This window comes from Meriones unguiculatus, chromosome 1 (genome assembly GCF_030254825.1).
Source record: "Meriones unguiculatus strain TT.TT164.6M chromosome 1, Bangor_MerUng_6.1, whole genome shotgun sequence".
Lineage (NCBI taxonomy): Eukaryota > Metazoa > Chordata > Mammalia > Rodentia > Muridae > Meriones > Meriones unguiculatus.
This window is the reverse complement of record NC_083349.1, coordinates 26,952,710-26,972,699: the sequence shown is the minus strand read 5'-3', so window position 1 is coordinate 26,972,699 and position 19,990 is coordinate 26,952,710. Positions and strand designations below refer to the sequence as shown.

General features: G+C 40.0%; 1 protein-coding gene across 3 annotated transcripts in view; it reads left to right on the top strand.

Moving 5' to 3' along the window:
• Positions 1 to 18,653, top strand: part of LOC132654759 (solute carrier family 22 member 19-like) — a 79,821-nt gene extending 61,168 nt beyond the window's left edge. For all 3 annotated transcript variants that reach the window (XM_060385996.1, XM_060385990.1, XM_060386000.1), the window contains 5 exons: positions 813 to 928; positions 2,096 to 2,310; positions 5,531 to 5,639; positions 17,121 to 17,324; positions 18,535 to 18,653. In XM_060385996.1, the coding sequence (XP_060241979.1) occupies positions 813 to 928; positions 2,096 to 2,310; positions 5,531 to 5,639; positions 17,121 to 17,324; positions 18,535 to 18,595 (705 nt within the window). In that variant the 3' untranslated portion in view covers positions 18,596 to 18,653. The remainder of the gene's footprint in view (positions 1 to 812; positions 929 to 2,095; positions 2,311 to 5,530; positions 5,640 to 17,120; positions 17,325 to 18,534) is intronic.
• The last annotated feature ends 1,337 nt before the right edge of the window (positions 18,654 to 19,990 follow it).

Genomic DNA, 19,990 nt, shown 5'->3' with positions numbered 1-19,990 from the left:
GACTTATAGTACCAATTCTGTTGGCTACTTTTGCATTGCTCTGACAAAGATTTACGACAGAAACAACAAAATGGAATAAAAATATTCTAGGCTGATGGATTCTCAACATTCAGTTAAGCATAGTGAACATGCCTGGCAATACTGAGAGAGGGGTTTGTAATAGAGACTTGTCAAATCATGGGGACTGAGAAGCATATCCATCATCAAAGGGTAGCAATCATTTTCCAATACCAAACACCATTAAGTATTAAAGAAAGGTAAGCTTTATCTCCCAAGAGCAATTCAGCCTCTGAAACATACCAGAAACCAAAAAAAAGCAACATCTCAACAATTTGCTATGTTTTCATTCAAATAGTAAGACACACACACACATAAAGAGAGAGAGACCTTGGAATAAATTCACTTTTTTAGTCTATTTTTCTACCACTGGAAACATTTTATAATCATAGGAAGCTGATTAAAAGAAGGATGAGACCAAAACAAATGAACACACACAAACACACACAGAGAAGAATGCACATACATGTGAACTCACATAGACTACCATACTAAGTTGCCATATTATTTAAATTCATTCTAGTATGACTAGAGATTTGGACAAGAATTGTAGTTACCATTTACTAGCAGTCCATTTTCTGTAGACAACTACTGTTTAAAATGTCCTCTCTAGAAATAACATAGGTTCCTTGATGGCTGTGTATTTCTCTAGAAAGGACTAATAATTAATGATCTGGTATTCTGTGAGCACCTAGTATGCACCAAGATGCTCATCATTTTGTGAGAATTAAACTGTTTTTATTCTATTGATAAAGGTTGTGAGAACCACCATGAAGAAAGAATTAGAGGTTGCACAAAACAAACCTTCTCTGTGTGACTTGTTCTGCACACCCAACTTGAGAAGGCGTGTGTTTCTCCTGTCCCTTTTGAGGTAAACTTCACAGGGTTTTCTGTATTTGTCTGTTTCCATTTCGATGGAGATAAAATTTTGATTATATATATAATACATATATATATAATGTATATATAACATATAATTCATATATATGTATATATATATATATATGAATAGATACAAAGGCAAGGTTATAAAATAACCCTTACCTGGACTAAGCCCATTTAGGGCTGCAGGAGGTCCCAGTCTCCTTGCCAATGAAAAGTTACTTTTTTCAAGGGAGTCTCACAAGAGAAAAAAAAAACACTTCTAAGGGATGGACCCATTCCCAACTTTAGATGGCCAATTAAAAATGAACTCAATGGCATCTTTGGAGGTTCTTTGTCTTACAATGTTGTGCCATAACTTTTTAAAAAATCTTACAGTTCCTTTCATATACATTATGACTTCTGGTTTTGTATTTTTATGGAATTCTTCTGTTTGCAACCATGTGTGTCACTGCCTCTACATGTGTTTCTTGTACTTTCCACATTGCCTCTTTGTTTGTTTGTTCAGGTTTGTTTTTGGTCCTATTTTGATTTGGTTTTGTTTTATCTTGCTTAACTTTATTATTATTCCTTAGATGCCTGTTCTTTTTCTAATGACAGAAAGGAGGTGTGGATGTAGATAGGAGGAAAGGTGTCTAAAAACTAAGAGGAGTTGTGAGAACCATAATCAAAGTATGTTGTTTGAAGAAAAGTGTAGTTTTAATTAAAAAAAAAAGGGCCATGAAGCTTGGGTAGGTAAAGATGTGTGGGGGCCAGGAAGGAATAAAGAGGATGAATTGGGGAAGAATATCATAAAAAAACTGTATGTAAATATCAAATAATTGATAAACTATTTCTAAATTTTAAGTATTATAAACCTCACTAAGATTAACTTAGTGAAAAAAATAAAGAAGAAAAGAAAGAATACTCTAAAAGCTGATTTGATTTGTCAAGAATTCCACAAATCCTCTACCTCATCTTAAAAATCCAACATTATTAATATGTGTGTCAGTATATTATGATGATTTTATGATTATTAAATTCACTGATACAAATATTCCAAAATACAGATATACTTTTATAGTTTAACATCAAAACTGTCTTTTTTGGATAACCATATCTGTCTTGTAGACATGAATTTTAAGTAATATAATGTGACTCTCTTTGTTTCTTACAGATTCATATCAGTGATACCTCTTGTTGGCTTCAATGTCCACCTCCACCACCTGACAAGTAATACCTTCCTAATCGTATGTATCAGTAGTGCAGTGTCAATCCCAGCCAGTGTTGTTGGACTATTTTTCCTGAATCACTTTGGCCGAAGAATAAGTCAATTAGTTATTTGTTTCCTGCTTGGAATCTTCATTCTGGGCACAGTGTATTTCCCTCAAGGTAAGGAAAGAGCTTAGAGGGAGAGGGAAAAAATACTCCCTTCACTCAGTATTTGTCAGGTTCTACTTATGAGAGAAACTATATGCAGAGAATTTTCTGTAAACAGACATTTAGGGAATATTATTTCACTCACATGCTGAAAGAAGAGCCTAAAGTCAGTAAGTTTGGTTTAAGTATGTGAAAGTCTAGCATATTTGAGAAGTATCTGGAACATTATACCATTTATCCTCGAGTTTCTGTAGGTAAGTAATAAATCATTCACTCATTGTTCAATTATATTTTAATTAGAGTGTAATTACATCATGTCTCCCTGCCTTGTCCTCTCTCTAAGCCTTCTGGAGTACCCCCTCCTCCCTCGTTGCCTCTCAATAACATTTTCATAGCTGTCATGTAGGTTTTAGCTGATCCAAAATGACCAAAACATGTTGTCACTTTCTCTGTTCCACTGACTCTTGTTGCTTCAATTTTGGTGATGAGGTATTTCCCAAACTCTATGAATATAGTTATGACTACAAGTACAACCTTGGTCCCAAGAGTTGTATCAACATAATAAAGATCACTTGTGTTGAAGTACAAACTAAATGAAAGGAAGTAGTTGTGGCCTAGGCATGGGGACCACCAGACTTAACCTTGTGGAGTGAAGTGGATGTGTACATGGAAAAGAGTTCCAGGACAGTCCCCCAAGCTTTTCTGAAACCCAGGACTGTGGTATGTTTTAAAATCTCCACAACTCTTGAATGTCAGCAGCAATGCTTATTTTTCTGCCTTTTCTTAAATCACCTTCCAGTGTTTGAAGCACTCACGGGACTTCCTTCACAGAGCAGAAAATGGCTCTATAAAAGGGCAATGAAATCCTAAAAGTCTTTATTCTTTAGTCTTGATAAACTATAGCAAATCAAGCCAATCCTAAGCTTGATGACTTCTCTCTTTCCATGATACTCATCAGTCATATTGCACATAGAACATTTATAAACATCTCATGGGAGTATTTGGAGCCACTGAAAATACAAGCACCAAGAGAAATATGGCTCATAATTTACAACATACTATGTTTTCATATCATTAGCTTTTGTTTTTGACAATTTCATGCAGGTAAACAATATACTCTGGTCATTGTCACCCTGCCTCTTTCTTAGTCATGTCACATTACTGCTGAATATTCAAATGAGTATGCATTCCTCAGTAATTTCCCCAATGACAGCCTGTCATACTTTGTGAAGGATAATGAGATATTGAGTAGAAAAGATGAAAGTCAGTGAATGCCTCTTAGACTCAGCAAGTTCTATACTTCTGAAGTGATATCAGGAGATGATAGGTGTGATAAAACCAGAAACATTAATCAGTTAGAAGAAAAAATGGGGAAGAGCCCAGAATTCACAGGCAAAGGACACGTCTTCCTGAAAAAAACACCAAAAGCACAGGCTCTAAGATCAACAATCAATAAATGGGACCTTATTAAACGGAAAAGGTTCTGTAAAGCAAAGGACACTGTTGCAAGAACAAAACACCAGCTTTCAGACTGGGAAAGGATCTTCACAAAACCTATATCTGACAGAGGCCTAATATCCAGTATATATAAAGAACACAAGAAGTTAAACAGCAACAAATCAAGCAATCCAATTTAAAAATGGGATACAGAGCCAAACAGAGAATTCTATCTAGAGGAATATAGAAGAGCAGAGATACATCTAAACAAATACTCTACATCCTTAGTCATCAGGGAGATGCAAATCAAAGTGACCCTGAGATTTCACCTTACACTCATCAGAATGGCTAAGATCAAAAACTCAAGTGAATACATTTGGGAGCGGATGTGGAGAAAGGGGAACCTCCTCCATTGCTGGTGGGATTGTAAACTTGTACAACCACTTTGGAAATCAATCCGGTTCTGTCTCAGACAATTAGGAATAGCACTTCCTTAAGATCCAGCTATACCACTCCTAGGCATATATCCAAAATACTTTAGGTATACAACAAGGACATTTGCACAACCATGTTTGTAGCAACTTTATTCGTAATAGCCAGAACCTGGAAACAACTCAGGTACACCTCTAAGGTGGAATGGATACATTTACACAATGGAATGCTACTGAGCAATTAATAACAAGGAAATCATGAAAATTGCAGGCGAATGGTAGGAACTTGAAAAGATCATCCTGAGTGAGGTATCCCAGAAGCAGAAAGACACACCTGCTACATGCTCAGTTATAAGTGGGAGATGACAATGAAGCCACTCCTGATGAGATCAGAAGGACTAAGAGCAGAAGGAAGGAGAGGATCTCCCCTATCAGTGGACTTCGGGAGGGGCATGTATGAAGAAGGTGATGGGAGGATGGGATTGGGAGGGGAGGAGGGAGGGGCTTATGGGAGGATACAAAGTGAATAAAGTGTAATTAATAAAAATAAAAATGAAGTGGAAAAAAAAGAGCCTACCAGAGAGGGCCTCTGAAAGACTCTATCCCACGGTGTATCAAAGCAAATACTGAGACTCATGAACAAACTTTGGGCAGAGTGCAGAGAAACTTATGAAAGAAGAGGGAGATAGTAAGACCTGGAGAAGACAGGAGCTCCACAAGGATAGCAACAGAACCAAAATTTCTGAGCACAGGGGCCTTTTCTTCTATTGATACTCCAACCGAGGACCATTCATGGATATAACCTAGAACCCCTGCTCAGAGGTAGCCCATGGCAGCTCAGTATCCAAGTGGTTCTCCTAGTAAGGGGAACTGGGACTGTCTCTGACATGAACTCAGTGGCTAGCTCTTTGACCTCCTGCCACTGATGGGGGAGCAGCCTTGTCAGACCACAGAGGAAGTCATTGCAGCCAGTTCTGATGAGACCTGATAAGCTAGAGTCAGATGGAAGGGGAGGAGAACCTCCCCTATCAGTGGACTTGGAGAGGGGCACTGGAGGAGATGAGCGAGGGAGGGTGAGATTGGGAGGGAAAGAAGGAGGGGCTACAGCTGGGATACAAAGCGAAAAACTGCAATTAATATAAAAATAAAAATTTAATAAAAAGATGCTAGGTGTGTAAATGCAGTAGATGAGAAGTGTTGATTCTTTATAAACCAGATGTGCTGATAGGTCACCTTCTTTAAATTATTAGTCATCAAGGACTTTTAACTGTGCAGGTTCTCCACTCTATATTTTCCACTTATGAAATGGAAAGTAAATTCATTCACCTCAATGTGACCACTGTCCCTGATCTTCCTCCCCACAGAAATGCAAACCCTGAAATCCATTTTGATAACACTGGTGGCAGCAACTTCAACTGTGGCTATGAGCAGTTTTCATCTGCATTCAAATGAGCTTCTTCCCACAGTGATCAGGTACATGCCTTGATGGAAACACCTGCATAGTTATCAACAGCAACCAACTGCAGTGATGAGAACTATGGCCAAAGTTATTGGAAGTTTGCATTTTGCAAGATACATTTATTCGAAACAGCTGTACAACACTAATAAGCATCTTATAGAAATATGTGGGATCACTCAAAACATAAATGAAATGAGAAATACAACTTCTTTTAATTTTTAATTATTTTTTTATAACATTCACTTCTGTTTTTAGGAAATTTACAGTGTATTGGCCCTCTGTGATTCCTATTCATTTCCCATTCCTCCTAAATTCCTTCTTCCCAGCTGGTTTCACTCAGCCCTCATATATTTGTGTGCACACATGTATTTGTGTGTGTGTGTGTGTGTGTGTGTGTGTGTGTGTGTGTACGCACATGTGCAGGTCTTAAAGTACAAACAAGTAATGGGTTATATTATAACATTTTAAAAATGTTTTTCCTTTTTTTAATCTGCCTTTTTGATACTTTATTCCCTATTCCAATAGTCATTTCTTCTTGCCAGTTGTCACACTTCTTATTTCATGATGGTGTATAATACCCTCTTTCAATTGTTTAAATTTTTCTTTATTATTAATATTTATTACAATTTATTCACTTTGTATTCCAGACGTGGCCTCCTCTCTCATCTCCTCCAGGTCCCAACTTCCCTCCCTCTTCTTCCCCTATGGCCCTCCCATACACCACTGATAGGGGAGGTCATCCTCCTCTTCTATCTAACCTTAGCCTATCAGGTCTCTTTAGGATTGTCTGGATCCTCTTTCTCTGCAGCCTAGCTAGGCCACCTCCCCAGGGGGAGGTGATCAAAGATATGGCCATTGAGTCCATGTCACAGACAGCTCCTGCTCCGCTTACTAGTGAACCTTCTTGGAGAGTGAGCTGACTATGGGCTGCATCTGAGCAGGGCATCTAGGTACGCTCCACGCATGGTCCTCTGTTGCAGTATCACTGTCTGCAGGTCCCCCTGGGCCCAGATATTTCAGCTCTGTTAGTCTCCTATAGAGCTCCTGCTCCTTCTAGGTCCTTTTTCCCATTCTTTTATAAGACTCCCTGCATTCTGTCCAAAGTTTGGCTATGAGTCTTAGCTGCTACTTTGATACCCTGATTGGTAGAGTCTTTCAGAAGCCTCCTATGGAAGGCTCCTATCATGTTCCCTGTCTTCTCCTACTTCTGATGTCTATCCTATTTGCCCTTCTGAATGAAGATTAAGCCTCTTCCCTAGGGTGCTCCTTCTTGTTTCACTTCTTTAGGACTATAGACTTTACTATGTTTATCCTATATTATAGGTCTAATATACATTTATCAGTGAGTATATACCGTGTGTGTCTTTCTGCTTCTGGGATACCTCACTCAGGGTGATCTTTTGTAGATCCCACCATTTGTCTGCAAGCTTCATGATTTCCTGTTTTTAATAGCTGAGTAGCATTCCATTGTGTAGATGTACCACAACTTCTGTATGCATTCCTCAGTTGAGGGGCATCTGGGTTGTTTCCAGGTTCTGGCTATTACGAATAAAGCTGCTACAAACATGGTTGAGCAAATGTCCTTGTTGTGTACTTGAGCACATTTTGGATATATGCACAGGAGTGGTATAGCTGGAACTTGGGGTATCACTATTCCCAATTTTCTGAGAAAGTGTCAGATTGATTTCCAAAGTGGTTGTACAAGTTTACATTCCCACCAGCCATGGAGGAGGGTTCCCCTTTCTCCACAACCTCTCCAGCATGTGTCATCCTTTCAGTTTTTTATCATAGCCATTCTGATGGGTATAAGGTAGAATCTCAGGGTCATTTTGATTTGCATTGCTCTGATGACTAATGATGTTGAGCATTTCTTTTTTTTTAATTTTTTATTTAACTTTTATTAATTACACTTTATTCCTTTTGTATCCCTCCATAAGCCTCTCCCTCCTCCCCTCCCTGTCCCATCCTCCCCTCCTTTCTGCCTGCATGCCTCTCCCCAAGTCCACTGATAGGGGAGGTCCTCCTCTCCTTCTTTCTGATCTTTTTGTTGTTGTTGTTGTTGTTCTCAATGCAGTTTATTCAGGAACCTTGAACAATCTTCTGACCCTGGGGAAAGCCAGCCCACAGCTTAAATAGCCTCTGGGTAGCCAACCCAGGCGTGCCACGTGGGCAATGCAGATAGGTCCACATACATGGAAGCAAGCCAGATCCTCAGCCTTAGCCAAATGTGGAATTGTTCCTGACAGAGAGCACTCACCATCAGGAAGGTGGAAGGCGGAAACCAGCTCCATCTTTAAGGCACAGCATTCCGCAGCTCTCTACAGTTCCCCCTTTTTGTTTTAGACGCATCAGGCAAGAGTAGAGGTCTGATCTCTGATATTAGAAATAAATTGGGACTTTGTACAGATGTTCATTTAGGTGTCATCCACCCAAAGAGCATCAGACCCGTCTGATACCTTTTTCTCAGGGGCGGGACCTGGGGCACCAACCCACATGCAATCAGACATGCTCTTCTCTGGGTCGAAAGCGGCTGACCCTGAGTGCAGTGCTTAGCCTCGCATCCTAAGCGTAACATTTTAGCTTTTTATGGTAGCCAACCATGCTTGGGGAGACTTTCCTGCTTCAATGGCTGTAAAGGTCTGAATGATCATGGCTGCATTACACTGTTGTGAGACTCTAATCTTACATATACTCCACAGGCAAACCAAGGAGACCAAAACCAGAAGGCCTGTTAACGCTCCCATGCCCGCCCATTCCTTCAGATGATTCATGGCTGCAGCAATCCATGGTGATAATCCTGTGGCTAGTCCTGAAGTGTTTCTCTGTCGTTTAATTTTCCTCTGTTGAGAACTCTTTTTAGATTTGTACTCCATTTTTAAATTGGATTATTAGATTTGTTGGTTTTTAAATCCTTGACTTCTTTATATTTTCTTGATATTAGCCCTTTGTCAGATGTAGGATTGGTGAAGATCATTTCCAAATGTGTACACTGCTGTATAGTTCTACTGATAGTTTCCTTTGCTACACAGAAGCTTTTCAGTTTAATGTGGTTCCATTTATTGATTGTTTATATTAGAGCCTGTGCTATTGGTGTTCTGTTCAGGAAGTTGTCACCTGTGCCAATGAGTTCAAGACTGTTTCTTGACTGAGGGGGAAAAATTTCTTTGTCAAGGTGGAGCCCTGGGATAGGATAGGTTCCTGGGGAGATATGGGTCTGACTCTAGCTGAGACTCCTAAAGGGGTGGGAGGAAAGGGGGGATGCCATGAAGACTGAAGTGACTGTGACCACCTCCTGGCCAGGTAGGACTAGTGGAAGGAGGGGGAACAAAACCTGTGATCCAAACATTACCCTGACTAAAAGAAGTGCAGAGATTAAGTAGGAAAAAAGATTGAGGGAATGTCCAAACAATAATTGGCCCAACCTGAGACTCCCCCCCTCACACTAGAAAGCCAGCTCCTGACACTATTAACGATGCTCTGCTCTGCTTGCATTCAGGAGTCTAACCTGACTGTCCTTTGGGAGGCTCAAGCTTACAGAGACTGAGATATCAGCTAAGGAGCATACTTGGTCTGGACCTAGGCCCCTTGCACATATTTGGCTGGCTGAAGGGCAACATGGTGTTCATATGTTGTACCTGGTGAATGGGAGTAGAGGGTTTTTTCTAACATAGACCCTATTGCCTGCTTTTGGATTGCTTTTCCCTAGCAGGGCTGCCTTGCCTGGCCTCAGGTGATGAGGATATGCTCAGTCCTGGTGTGACTTGATGTGCTGGCCAAGGTTGAAGGTGAGGGTGAGGGGAAGGGGCTCCTCTTTTCTGGGGGAAAAGGAAGAAGGAAGGGGGAAGGAGGGGAAGAAGAGAAGGAGAGGAGAGATGTGAAGTAAATAAACTGAATAATAATAATTTTTTTTAAAAACCTACCACTGTTGCTTCAAAACCAATATGATCTTTTGTCATTTTATGTTCATTTTAGGAAATCCAAGCTGCAATATTTGTGGTGTAAAAGCTTAATTAAAATTGTTATATTTCCTTGATTAATTGTTTCTCATATTAATAGTGTCTTTTATTTCTTATGAGTTTTGGATTGAATTTACACATGCTTTCTTATATTTTTTGCTTGTCAGGTGGTTTCGTTTTCCATATTTTAGAATTATTATTATTATTATTATTATTTACAATTTATTCACTTTGTATCCCTGCTATGGTCCCCTCTCTTGTCTCCTCTCAATGGTACCCTCCATTCCTTTTCTCCTCCCACGCACATCCCCCAGTCCACTGATGGGTAGGTCCTCCTCCCTTTCCATCTGACCCTAGCCTATCAGATCTCATCAGGACTGGATGCATTGTCTTCCTCTGTCCTGGCAAGGCTGCATCCCCCAGTATGTAGTGATCAGAGAGCCTGCCACTGAGTTCATTCCCGAGACAGCCCCTGCTCCTCTTATTAGGGAACCCATTTGAAAACTGAATCTATGAAAACTGAGAAGGAATTTTAGGTTCTCTTCATAAATGGTCCTTGGTTAGAGTTATCAGTCTCTACTAAGCTCCCAGGGCTCAGTTTTCTGCCTCTGCTGGTCTACTTTTGGAGCTCCTGTCTTCTCCAGGTCTTTCTGTCTCCCCACTTTTCATAAAATTCCATGCATTCTGCCCAAAGTTGACAATGAGTCTCAATCTCTGCTTTGATACCTCAATCAGTAGACTATTTCAAAGGCCCTCTGTGGTAGGCTCCTGTCCTGTTCCCGGTCTTCTACTGCTTCTATGTCTATCACATTTGCCCTTCTGAATGAGGACTGAGCATATTCCCTTGAGGCTTCCTTGTTGTTTAGCTTCTTGAGGAGTATAGATTTTAGTATGTTTATCCTATATTGAATGACTAATAACTTCTTATGAGTGAGTGTATAGCATGTGTGTCTTTCTGGTTCTGGGTTACCTCACTTTTAAAATATCTCTTAGCTCCACGCATTCATTACAAGTGCAAATGTCAATAAAAAAGATTCTGAAGGTACCTCCATCTCTGATCTCAAGCTGTACTACAGAGCAGCAGTAACATGAACTGCATGGTCCTGGCACAGAAACAGGCTGGACGATCAATGGAATCAAATAGAAGACCCCCCCAAAAAAAACCCACACACCTACAGATACTTGATTTTTTACGAAGAAGCTAGAACCATACAACAGAAAAAGACAACACCTTTAATAAATGGTGCCTGTCTAACTGGATGTATACATGTAGAAAAATGCAAATAGATCCATATTTATCATCCTGCACAAAACTAAAGTCCAAGTGGATTAAAGACCTCAACATAAAACCAGACACACTAAATCAGTTAGAAGAAAAAGAAGGGAAGAGCCTTGTGAATTCACTAGCACTTCCTTTAACAGAACACAAACAGCACAGGCTCTAAGATCAATAATCAATAAATGGGACCTCATGAAACTGAAAAGCTTCTGTAAAGAAAAGGACACTGTCGTCAGAACAAAACAACAGCCTTCAGACTGGGAAAGGATCTTCACCAAACCTATATCTGACAGTGGGCTAATACCCAGAATATATAAAGAACTCAAAAAGTTGAACAGCAACAAAAGAAGTAATCCAATTAAAAATGGAGTACAGAGCTAAACAGAGAATTCTCTGTAGAGGAATATACAATGGCAGAGATTCATTAAACAAATTACGTCCTTAGTCATCAGGGAGATGCAAATGAAAATGACCATGAGATTTCACCTTACACCCATCAGACTGACTAAGATAAAAAACTCAAGTGACAACACATGCTGGAGAGGATGTGGAGAAAGGGGAACCCTCTTCAATTGCTGGTGGGAACGTAAACTTGTATAACAATTTTGGAAATCACTCTGATGCTTTCTCAAACAATTAGGAATAGTGCTACCTCAAGATCCAGCCATACCACTCCTAGGCATATATCCAAATATACACAATTATACAGGGACATTTGCACAACCATGTTTATAGCAGCTTTACTCACAATAACCAGAATCTTAATACAACCCAGATGTGCCTCAAATGAGGAATGGATACAGAAATTGTGGTACATTTACACAGTGGAATACTGCTCAGCAATTAAAAACAAGGAAATTGTAAATTTGCAGGCAAATGGTGGAAACTAGGAAAGATCATCTTGAATGAGGTAACCCAGAAGCAGAAAGACACAAATGGTGTATACTTAACTTATAAGTGGATGTCAGTCTTATAATATTGGATAAATATGCTAAAATCTATATTCCTAAAGAAGAGGAACAAGAAGGAGGACCCTAGGGAATTTGCTCAATCTTCACTCAGAAAGCAAACGGGATAGAAATAAAAAGCAGGAGAAGACAGGGAACAGGACAGGCGCCTACCACAGAGGGCCTCTGGAAGACCCAACCCAGCAGGGTATCAGAAGATGCTGAGACTCATAGCCAAACTTTGGGCAGAGTACAGGAAATCTTATGAAAGAAGAGGGAGATAGAAAGACATGGAGGACACAGGAAGCCAACAGAACTAAAAAAGCTTGGTCCAGGGGTCTTTGCAAAGAATGATAATCCAACTAAGGACCATGTGTGGAGATAACTGAGACCCCTTACTCAAATGTAGCCCATGGAAGCTCAGCCTGCAAGTGGGTACTCTCGTAAGGGGAGCAGGAGTTGTCTTTGACATGAACTCAGTGGCTGGCTCTTTGATCACCATCTTCTAAGGGGTGTGCAGCCATACCAAGCCACAGAGAAAGACAATGCATCAGGTCCTGATGAGACCTGATAGGATAGTGCCTGATAGAAGGGGAGGAAGACCCTATCAGTGGACTTGGGGAAGGGCATGGGAGGAGAATATGGAGGGAGGGTGGGGTTAGGATGGAAAGAGGGCATGTGCTGCAGTTGGGATACAAAGTAAATAAACTGTAAAAATGAAAAAAATAAATAAATAAATAAACTAAAAAAATTAAGTTAGAAAGTAATATTTTTATCAGTCTCTCATTCCACAAGATCATTATAAGTTCAAAGCAATAGTTTTTGTGTTACAGATTAACAAGGATTTTTACCAATAAAGAGGTCATCTATTTTATGTTTTATTTTTGAAGTCTTGTACAACTAATTATCATTTTTTTCTTTTATATTCATAATAAAACCATCTATTCCTAGTTTATAATTTTCCATATCCTTGGTACATACCAAGGCGTGTGGTCTCATCTTTGTACCTAGGTTAAATATTTTTCTAGATTTTAAATTTGCTTCAAATCTGTTCTCTCCCTAATGAAATTTAAGTGGCCTGTGGCATATGAAAGTTCACAGAACTCTTAGCAGTTTTTGATATTCTACAAGAAGGTTAAATTTGCTTGACTCAAGTGATGGATTCTATAAAATCATTATTAGGAATTATAAAATCATCAATTCCTCTAAACAGTATTATTTCATAAAAGTACATCTTCATATTGATCTGCAGGAAATTTGCCCCACAAAGTGGTTAAATGCCTGGGAAACAATAGGTAGTGAGGGTCTCTCCACACCATGACATATACATGAGGGATACAGTAATGGCAAGCATGGAAAGGCCTATCAACACCATGAAGCAATCAGGAGACAAAATTCCTGGGGTGCAAGCCCTCATCAAATCCATGCAAATATAGTGGGCTGCCTTCAGAAAGCTTACTTCCTTGCCATAACTTTGTCTGCTTGGCCCATTCCAGACAGAAATCTTAGATCCAGAAATCTGAAAAAATTGATGATTCATGGCAGCAAGTTTACTGAGTAGTTGAGCATCTTATATACTGTTTGCAGAGAAGAAATGGAACAGAGTCAGCAGGAAGCTGTCACAAAATGGGATGATTAGCAGGAAACTAATCAAGAAATGTTGTGCAACAAGATTCCAATATTTCACAGACCGGTCACATAGCAGCCTTGGGACTCATAAGACCCAGCTCCAGACAGGAAGTTGCCAACTATGCCCATTGACAAGATCACAGTGCTAGCATTGGCTTGGTCCTTCCACAGAGCCTCTGTAAAAGGCGTGGACTGGACTGGCTCCAAATAATTGATATTTCTTTTCTTCCTACAGTATGACTTTAGAGGGTTTGCTGAGTTGCTATGATAGACATGGTTGTTTCTTTATGAAATATAGTTTGTCTGTCGTTTTGATAAATTATATGCTTACGTGTATTCATAAGAAGACTATCTTTTATCTTCCCCTTTGCAAATCATTCCACAAAGAACTTTCTGCAGTGATGGCTTAGTTGTCAGGAATCACCCTAATTTGTGTTTGTCTTGAAATTCCCTTATCTCTCCATCAATTTTGAAAATAGCGTTGGTGAAGATTATTTCCCAGTCTGTATGCTGTCATTTTGTTCTGATGGCAGTGTCCTTTTCTTTACAGAAGATTTTCAGTTTCATGAGATCCCATTTATTGATTATTTATCTTAGAACCTGTGCTGTTGGTGTTCTGTTCAGGAAGTTGTCTCCTGTGCCAATGAGTTCAAGGCTCTTCCCCCTTTTTTTCTAACAGATTTAGTGTGTCTGGTTTTATGTTGAGTTCTTTGATCCACATGGATTTTAGTTTTGTGTAGAGTGATAAGTATGGATCTATTTGTATTTTTCTACATGTAGACATCCAGTTAGACCATTTGTTGAAGACACTGTCTGTTTTCCATGGTATGGCTTTTACTTCTTTGTCAAAAATCAACAACCCTATATCTGACAGAGGGCTAATATTCAGAATATATAAAGAACTCAAGAAGTTAAACAGCAACAAATCAATTAATCTAATTAAAAATGGAGTACAGAGCTAAACAGAGAATTCTCTATAAAGGCATATCAAATGGCAGAGAAACTCTTAAAGAAATGTTCAACGTCCTTAGTCATCAGGGAAATGCAAATCAAAATGACTCTGAGATGTCACCTTATGCCCATCAGAATGGCTAAGATCAAAACCTCAAGTGACAACTCAGGCTGGAGAGGATATGAAGAAAGGGGCACCTGCCCCTGCTGCTGGTAGGAATATACACTTGTACTACCACTTCGGAAATCATTCTGTTGCTTTCTCAGACAATTAGGAATAGAGGTACCTACCTCAAGATCAAACTATGCAACTCCTGAGCATAAATCCAAAATATGCTCAAGTACACAACAAGGACATTTGCTCAACCATGTTTGTAGCAGCTTTATGCGTAATAGCCACAACATGGAAACAACCCAGATGCCCCTCAACTGAGGAATGCATACAGAAATTGTGGTACATTTACCCAATGGAATGCTACGCAGCTATTAAAAACAAGGAAATCATGAAATTTGCAGGCAAATGATGCAAAAGATCACCCTGAGTGAGGTATCCAAGAAGCAGAAAGACATGCACAGTATATACTCACTCATAAATGGATATTAGACTTATCATATAGGATAAACATACTAAAATCTGTACAACCTAAATAAGCTAAGCAAGTAGGAGGAGCCAGGGTAAGATGATCAATTCTCACTCAGAAAGGCAAGGGGACAGACATAGGAAGAAGGAGAAATCAGGGAACAGGATAGGAGAATACCACAGAGGGCCTCTGAAAAACTCTACCCAGCAGGGTAACAAAGCAGATGTTGATGAGCATAGCCAAACTTTGGGCAGAGTGCAGGGAATCTTATGAAAGAAGGGGGAGATAGAAAGACCTAGATGGGAGAGGAGCTCTACAAGGAGAGCAACAGAACCAAGAACTGGGCACAGGAATCTTTTCTGAGACTGATACTACAACCAAATACCAGGAATGGAGATAACCTAGAACTCCTTCATAGATGTAGCCCATGGCAGTCCAGCATCCAAGTGGGTTTCCTAGTAAGGGGAATGGGACCGTCTCTGACATGAACTCTGTGGCTTGTTCTTTGATCGCCTTCCCCTGGAAGAGGGGAGCAGACTGGAAGGAAGAAAAACAGCTAGTCCTGATGAGATCTGATTAGCTGGGGCCTGATGGAAGGGGAGGAGGACCTCGCCTATCAGTGTACTGGAGAGGGGTATGGGAGGTGATGAGGAAGGGAGGGTGAGCTTGGGAGAGACTTAAAGATGGAGTTATAGCTGGGATAGTAAGTGAATAAACTGCAATTAATATAAAAAATTAAAATTAAAAAATAGCCTTAGTGGGTGCAGCATTTATGGCTCATGCTTGTTGGTTTTCAAAATTTTCATTTGATGGTCTCCTGGGTATTAAGGTTGCTGGCAACAGTGTGGGTATTTCTGACATTTCTGTCCTTGTATGTGAGTGGATGTCTTTCTCTTGCTGCTTTCAGGATTCTGTCTTTACTTTGCATTTTGGCATCCTGACTGTAATGTGTCACTTCAGCACTTCTTTTCTGATTATATCTGTTGGGAGTTTATGTACCTCTTGAATGCGGATGTCTACTTTCTGTACTATTCAGAGGATTTTCTGCTACCTTTTGGATATATCCCAGAGCCTATTTGGATATCCTATTCTATGTGACTCTTCTTAAAGGAATGTCTATGGGGCATTCAGCTACAAGGACTGATGAAATGATATTCACAGATGAATTACTGAAGTTGTCATGGCTCTCTGCTAAGGACCAAGGGTGGGGCTGGATACTAACTACCAAGGTGACCAGATGTAATCAAAATCTTAGAATATTAGAGTCTATGAACTTGCTGAAGGAGAGATGCCAAACTTAGCATGTGAAGTCTGCCCACTATCAGAAAGCTGTGTATAACACAGCTCAAAGTAACCTTTACCACTACAGAACTATAGACTCCAGGTCCTAGAGTGATATTTAACACTGGAAACATCAAAACTTTGTCCCATAATGACCTCAGAGATCACTGGAACCAAACTTCTTCTCTCTCAGAGGATGTTCAGCACAGGTGCCACACACTGAATACTTGGGGCACAATGCTAGAGACCAGGTTGCTGGTCTCTGACTTTACATTAGCTGGAGGCCTATGTAACTTGTGCTGTCTGGTCCTGTACTAGCTGGATGCCTGAGCACATGGCATTCTATACTCTTTCAGAAACTTGGGTATGGTTACCCACAGCCACAGCTTAGTGGTCCTAAAAATCTGGAGATCTGGTCACCTAGCACTCTCTTAGGCCACAAAAATCTCTATCATGTTCGCCTTTGGGGATTTTTACCTCCCTCTTTCATGTTGACTTTGCTGATTTCATACAAATGCCCATGCCATCTCTCTCTCTCTCTCTCTCTCTCTCTCTCTCTCTCTCTCATATACACACACAAATGCACACACACTCACACACACACACACACACTAATATAAACACCAAAATGTCATATGTATACATGACAGAAAATGTGGTTTTTATCATTCTGAGCTAGTGTTACAAATGCCTTGCTAAAACATACTATCAAATGAAAAAAGAAATCTCCAAAGGAAAATACATCACCAACTTTGAGTTGAAATATACTTTACTTTCACTCCCATGATTAATGAAAGGTGCTGTGTCACAATACCAAAAGTTCAAGTCTTCTAGGTTTTTTTTTTTTCTCAACTATGTTTTATGCTCCAAGGGCAACAGCAATGGGATTCATTGGAACTGCTACTAACTTGGGGGCATCCCTGGCTCCTCTTTTTATGATGCTCACAATATATTATGCCTCATTGCCCTGGATCATCTATGGAGTCCTCTCCATTCTCTCTGGCCTTCTTCCCCATCTTCTTCCTGAGACCAAGAATCAGCCTCTGCCTGACTCCATCCAAGATGTGGAAAATGAGTGAGTAAAACCTGTACTGTATCTTTAGGGGACTTGTGTGGCAATGATTTGTGACAAAGAAAGTGAAATAACATTCAGATCATCTCTCTCCCAAGCATTCAGACAACTAGGCTTTTCCCATTGTAAACATTGTGATTGGCATAAAACTCTTCCTCATAGATTCGGGTGGGCTTGGATTTCTCTAGACACAAAAGATGAACTCTACTAGGATACACAAAGGGGTTGATTGATAAGGAGACAAAATCATGCCTCTGCCCACTCTGCCTTCATGCAAAGCACATAAAGTATAAAGTATATATGTTAATTTGGTTCATGTGTGACACGTGTGTGTGTGTGTGCAGAGACCAAAAGACATCAGATATTTGACCTTACGCTCTCCATTTTTTATCCATTCTGGGGATGCTGTTGGTGATCCTGGAGTTTGGATGGAGGACAAAGAGAAGCAGTGAGACTCCTGTCTCTTCTTCCCGTTAACTGGGGTTAGAAGCATGAGTGTCCATGCTTAGCTTTTTACCTGAGTTTCTAGGATTTGAACTCTGGATCTCCTTCTTGTGGAGCAAACACTGTATCCAAGGAGCCTTCTCTTTAAGCCATAAAATAGATATTCTTGTCTGTATTTCACAAGTGTGCAAATAGCATTTCATCCTTCAGATTCAGTTACCTGTCAACACAGTGAGTGCTGGTAAGCTGTCTGAAATTGACAGGTTTTGGAGGCTTAGGGGTCTGCCATGATCACTGAATAACTTAGAGGAAAGTATGTACAAGACTAGAGAATCTCCCACAGATGACAGTCACCTGAGGGAAGGATTCTTAGTTTTTGCTGCAAAATTTAGACTATCTTGATTTCACTAAGTATAAAAAGTTCATAACAGAAAGAATTTCATGACAAATAGTGAGATCATAATACAGGAAAGAATTGGGCAGGATTTTTACATCTTGGTGTACTTTCCATGCTATTTTTCCTTCAAGCCTCCTTGAATGATACTATGACCAGCCAGGTAGTAAGTACCAAAGCTGACTTGTAGAAGTTACTAGGGAGAAATTGGTTTTCATTTCCCAAATTTACTCAAATCCTCTGAAAGGAACCATGAATTTTCCAAAACCTGATGCGTGAAGAATGATGCTTGCTCTCACAAATTCAGAAGATGCCTTTATTCTGTGTTCATTCAGGTTTTTTACATGTTGATAGTGTTTGTTGTATTTCTTCTAGGTGTAAAAGGTCAAGACAAGCAAGACAGGAAGATGCCATCATCAAAGTGACACGGTTTTAATGGAACTCCAAGAATTGGCCTCTGATCAAACAGCAAAATGAAGAAAATGTCACTTAGAGTGGGTGGCCCAAGAATCACTTGCCTCTGACCCAATCTATTTCATGATGCTATTTTTTGACAACTGAGTTTCACTTCATCCTGTAAATGTACCACATTTCCATTACCCATTCTTCAGTTGAGGCAATCTAGGTCATTTCCAGTTTCTGGTTATTATGACTAAATCTTCTATTAACGTATTTAACCAGGGGTCCTTGTGGTATGGTGGAGCGTCCTTTGGATATATGCCTGAGAGAGGTTTGGTGGCTCTCAAAGTAGTTTGATTCCCAATTTTCTGAGATCTCACCATATTAATTTCCAAAGTGGCTATACAAGTTTGCACACCAATGGAGTGCAATGGAGGAGCTGTCACTTGTGTCTTTTATCTTCTCCATTGGTCCTGATGAGTAAGGACATTGAACACTTCTTTAAGTGTTTCTAGGCCATCAAAGAGAATTGGAGAATTCTGTTTAGATCTGTACCCCATTTTTAATTAGATTATTTGGTTTGTTAATGTTAGTTTCTTAAGTTTTCCAGATATTTTGAATATATTTGTTATATATATGAAGTTGTCGAAAATCTTTTTGCATTCTGCGAGGTAGTGTTATCCTATTGATGGTGTCACTTGCCCTTCAGAGCTCTTCAGGTTCATGAGGCCCCATTCTTAATTGTCAGTGGTAGTGAATGTGCTATCGATGTTTCTGCTTTTCTGTTGAGACCCTTGGATCATTGGAGTTTAACGCAGAGAGATAGACATGGTGATTTCTACATGCTCATATCTAGAGGATGTCAAATAATTATTAGCATTTGTAAAAGACACCTTTTATTTTTATTTTGTATTGATGGATTCTCTGAAAAAAACAGGTGTTCATTTTTTTTCTTTTTCTTTTTTATTTTTTTTTATCAGTTACATTTTATTAACTCTGTATCCCAGCCGTGTCCCGATCCCTCATTCCCTCCCAGTTCCTTCCTCCCTCCCTCATCTCCACCGTGCCCCTTTCCAAGTCCACTGATAGGGGGGACCTCCTCCCCATTCATCTGATCCTGTTTTATCAGGTATCTTCAGGACTGGCTGCAAAGCCCTCCTCTGTGGCCTAACAGGACTGCTCCTCCCTTGGGGGGTGGGGAGGCCAAAGAGCCAGTCATTGAGTTCCTGTTAGAAATAGTCCCTGTTCCCCTCACTTTGGGAAACCAATTGGTTACTGAGATACCACAGGCTACATCTGAGTGGAGGTTCTAGGTTATATCCATACATGGTCCTTGGTTGAATGTCAGGCTCAGAAAAGACCCTGTGCCCAGATATATTTGGTCCTTGTGGAGCTCCTATCCTTTCCCCATCAGACTAACTCCCCTTCTTTC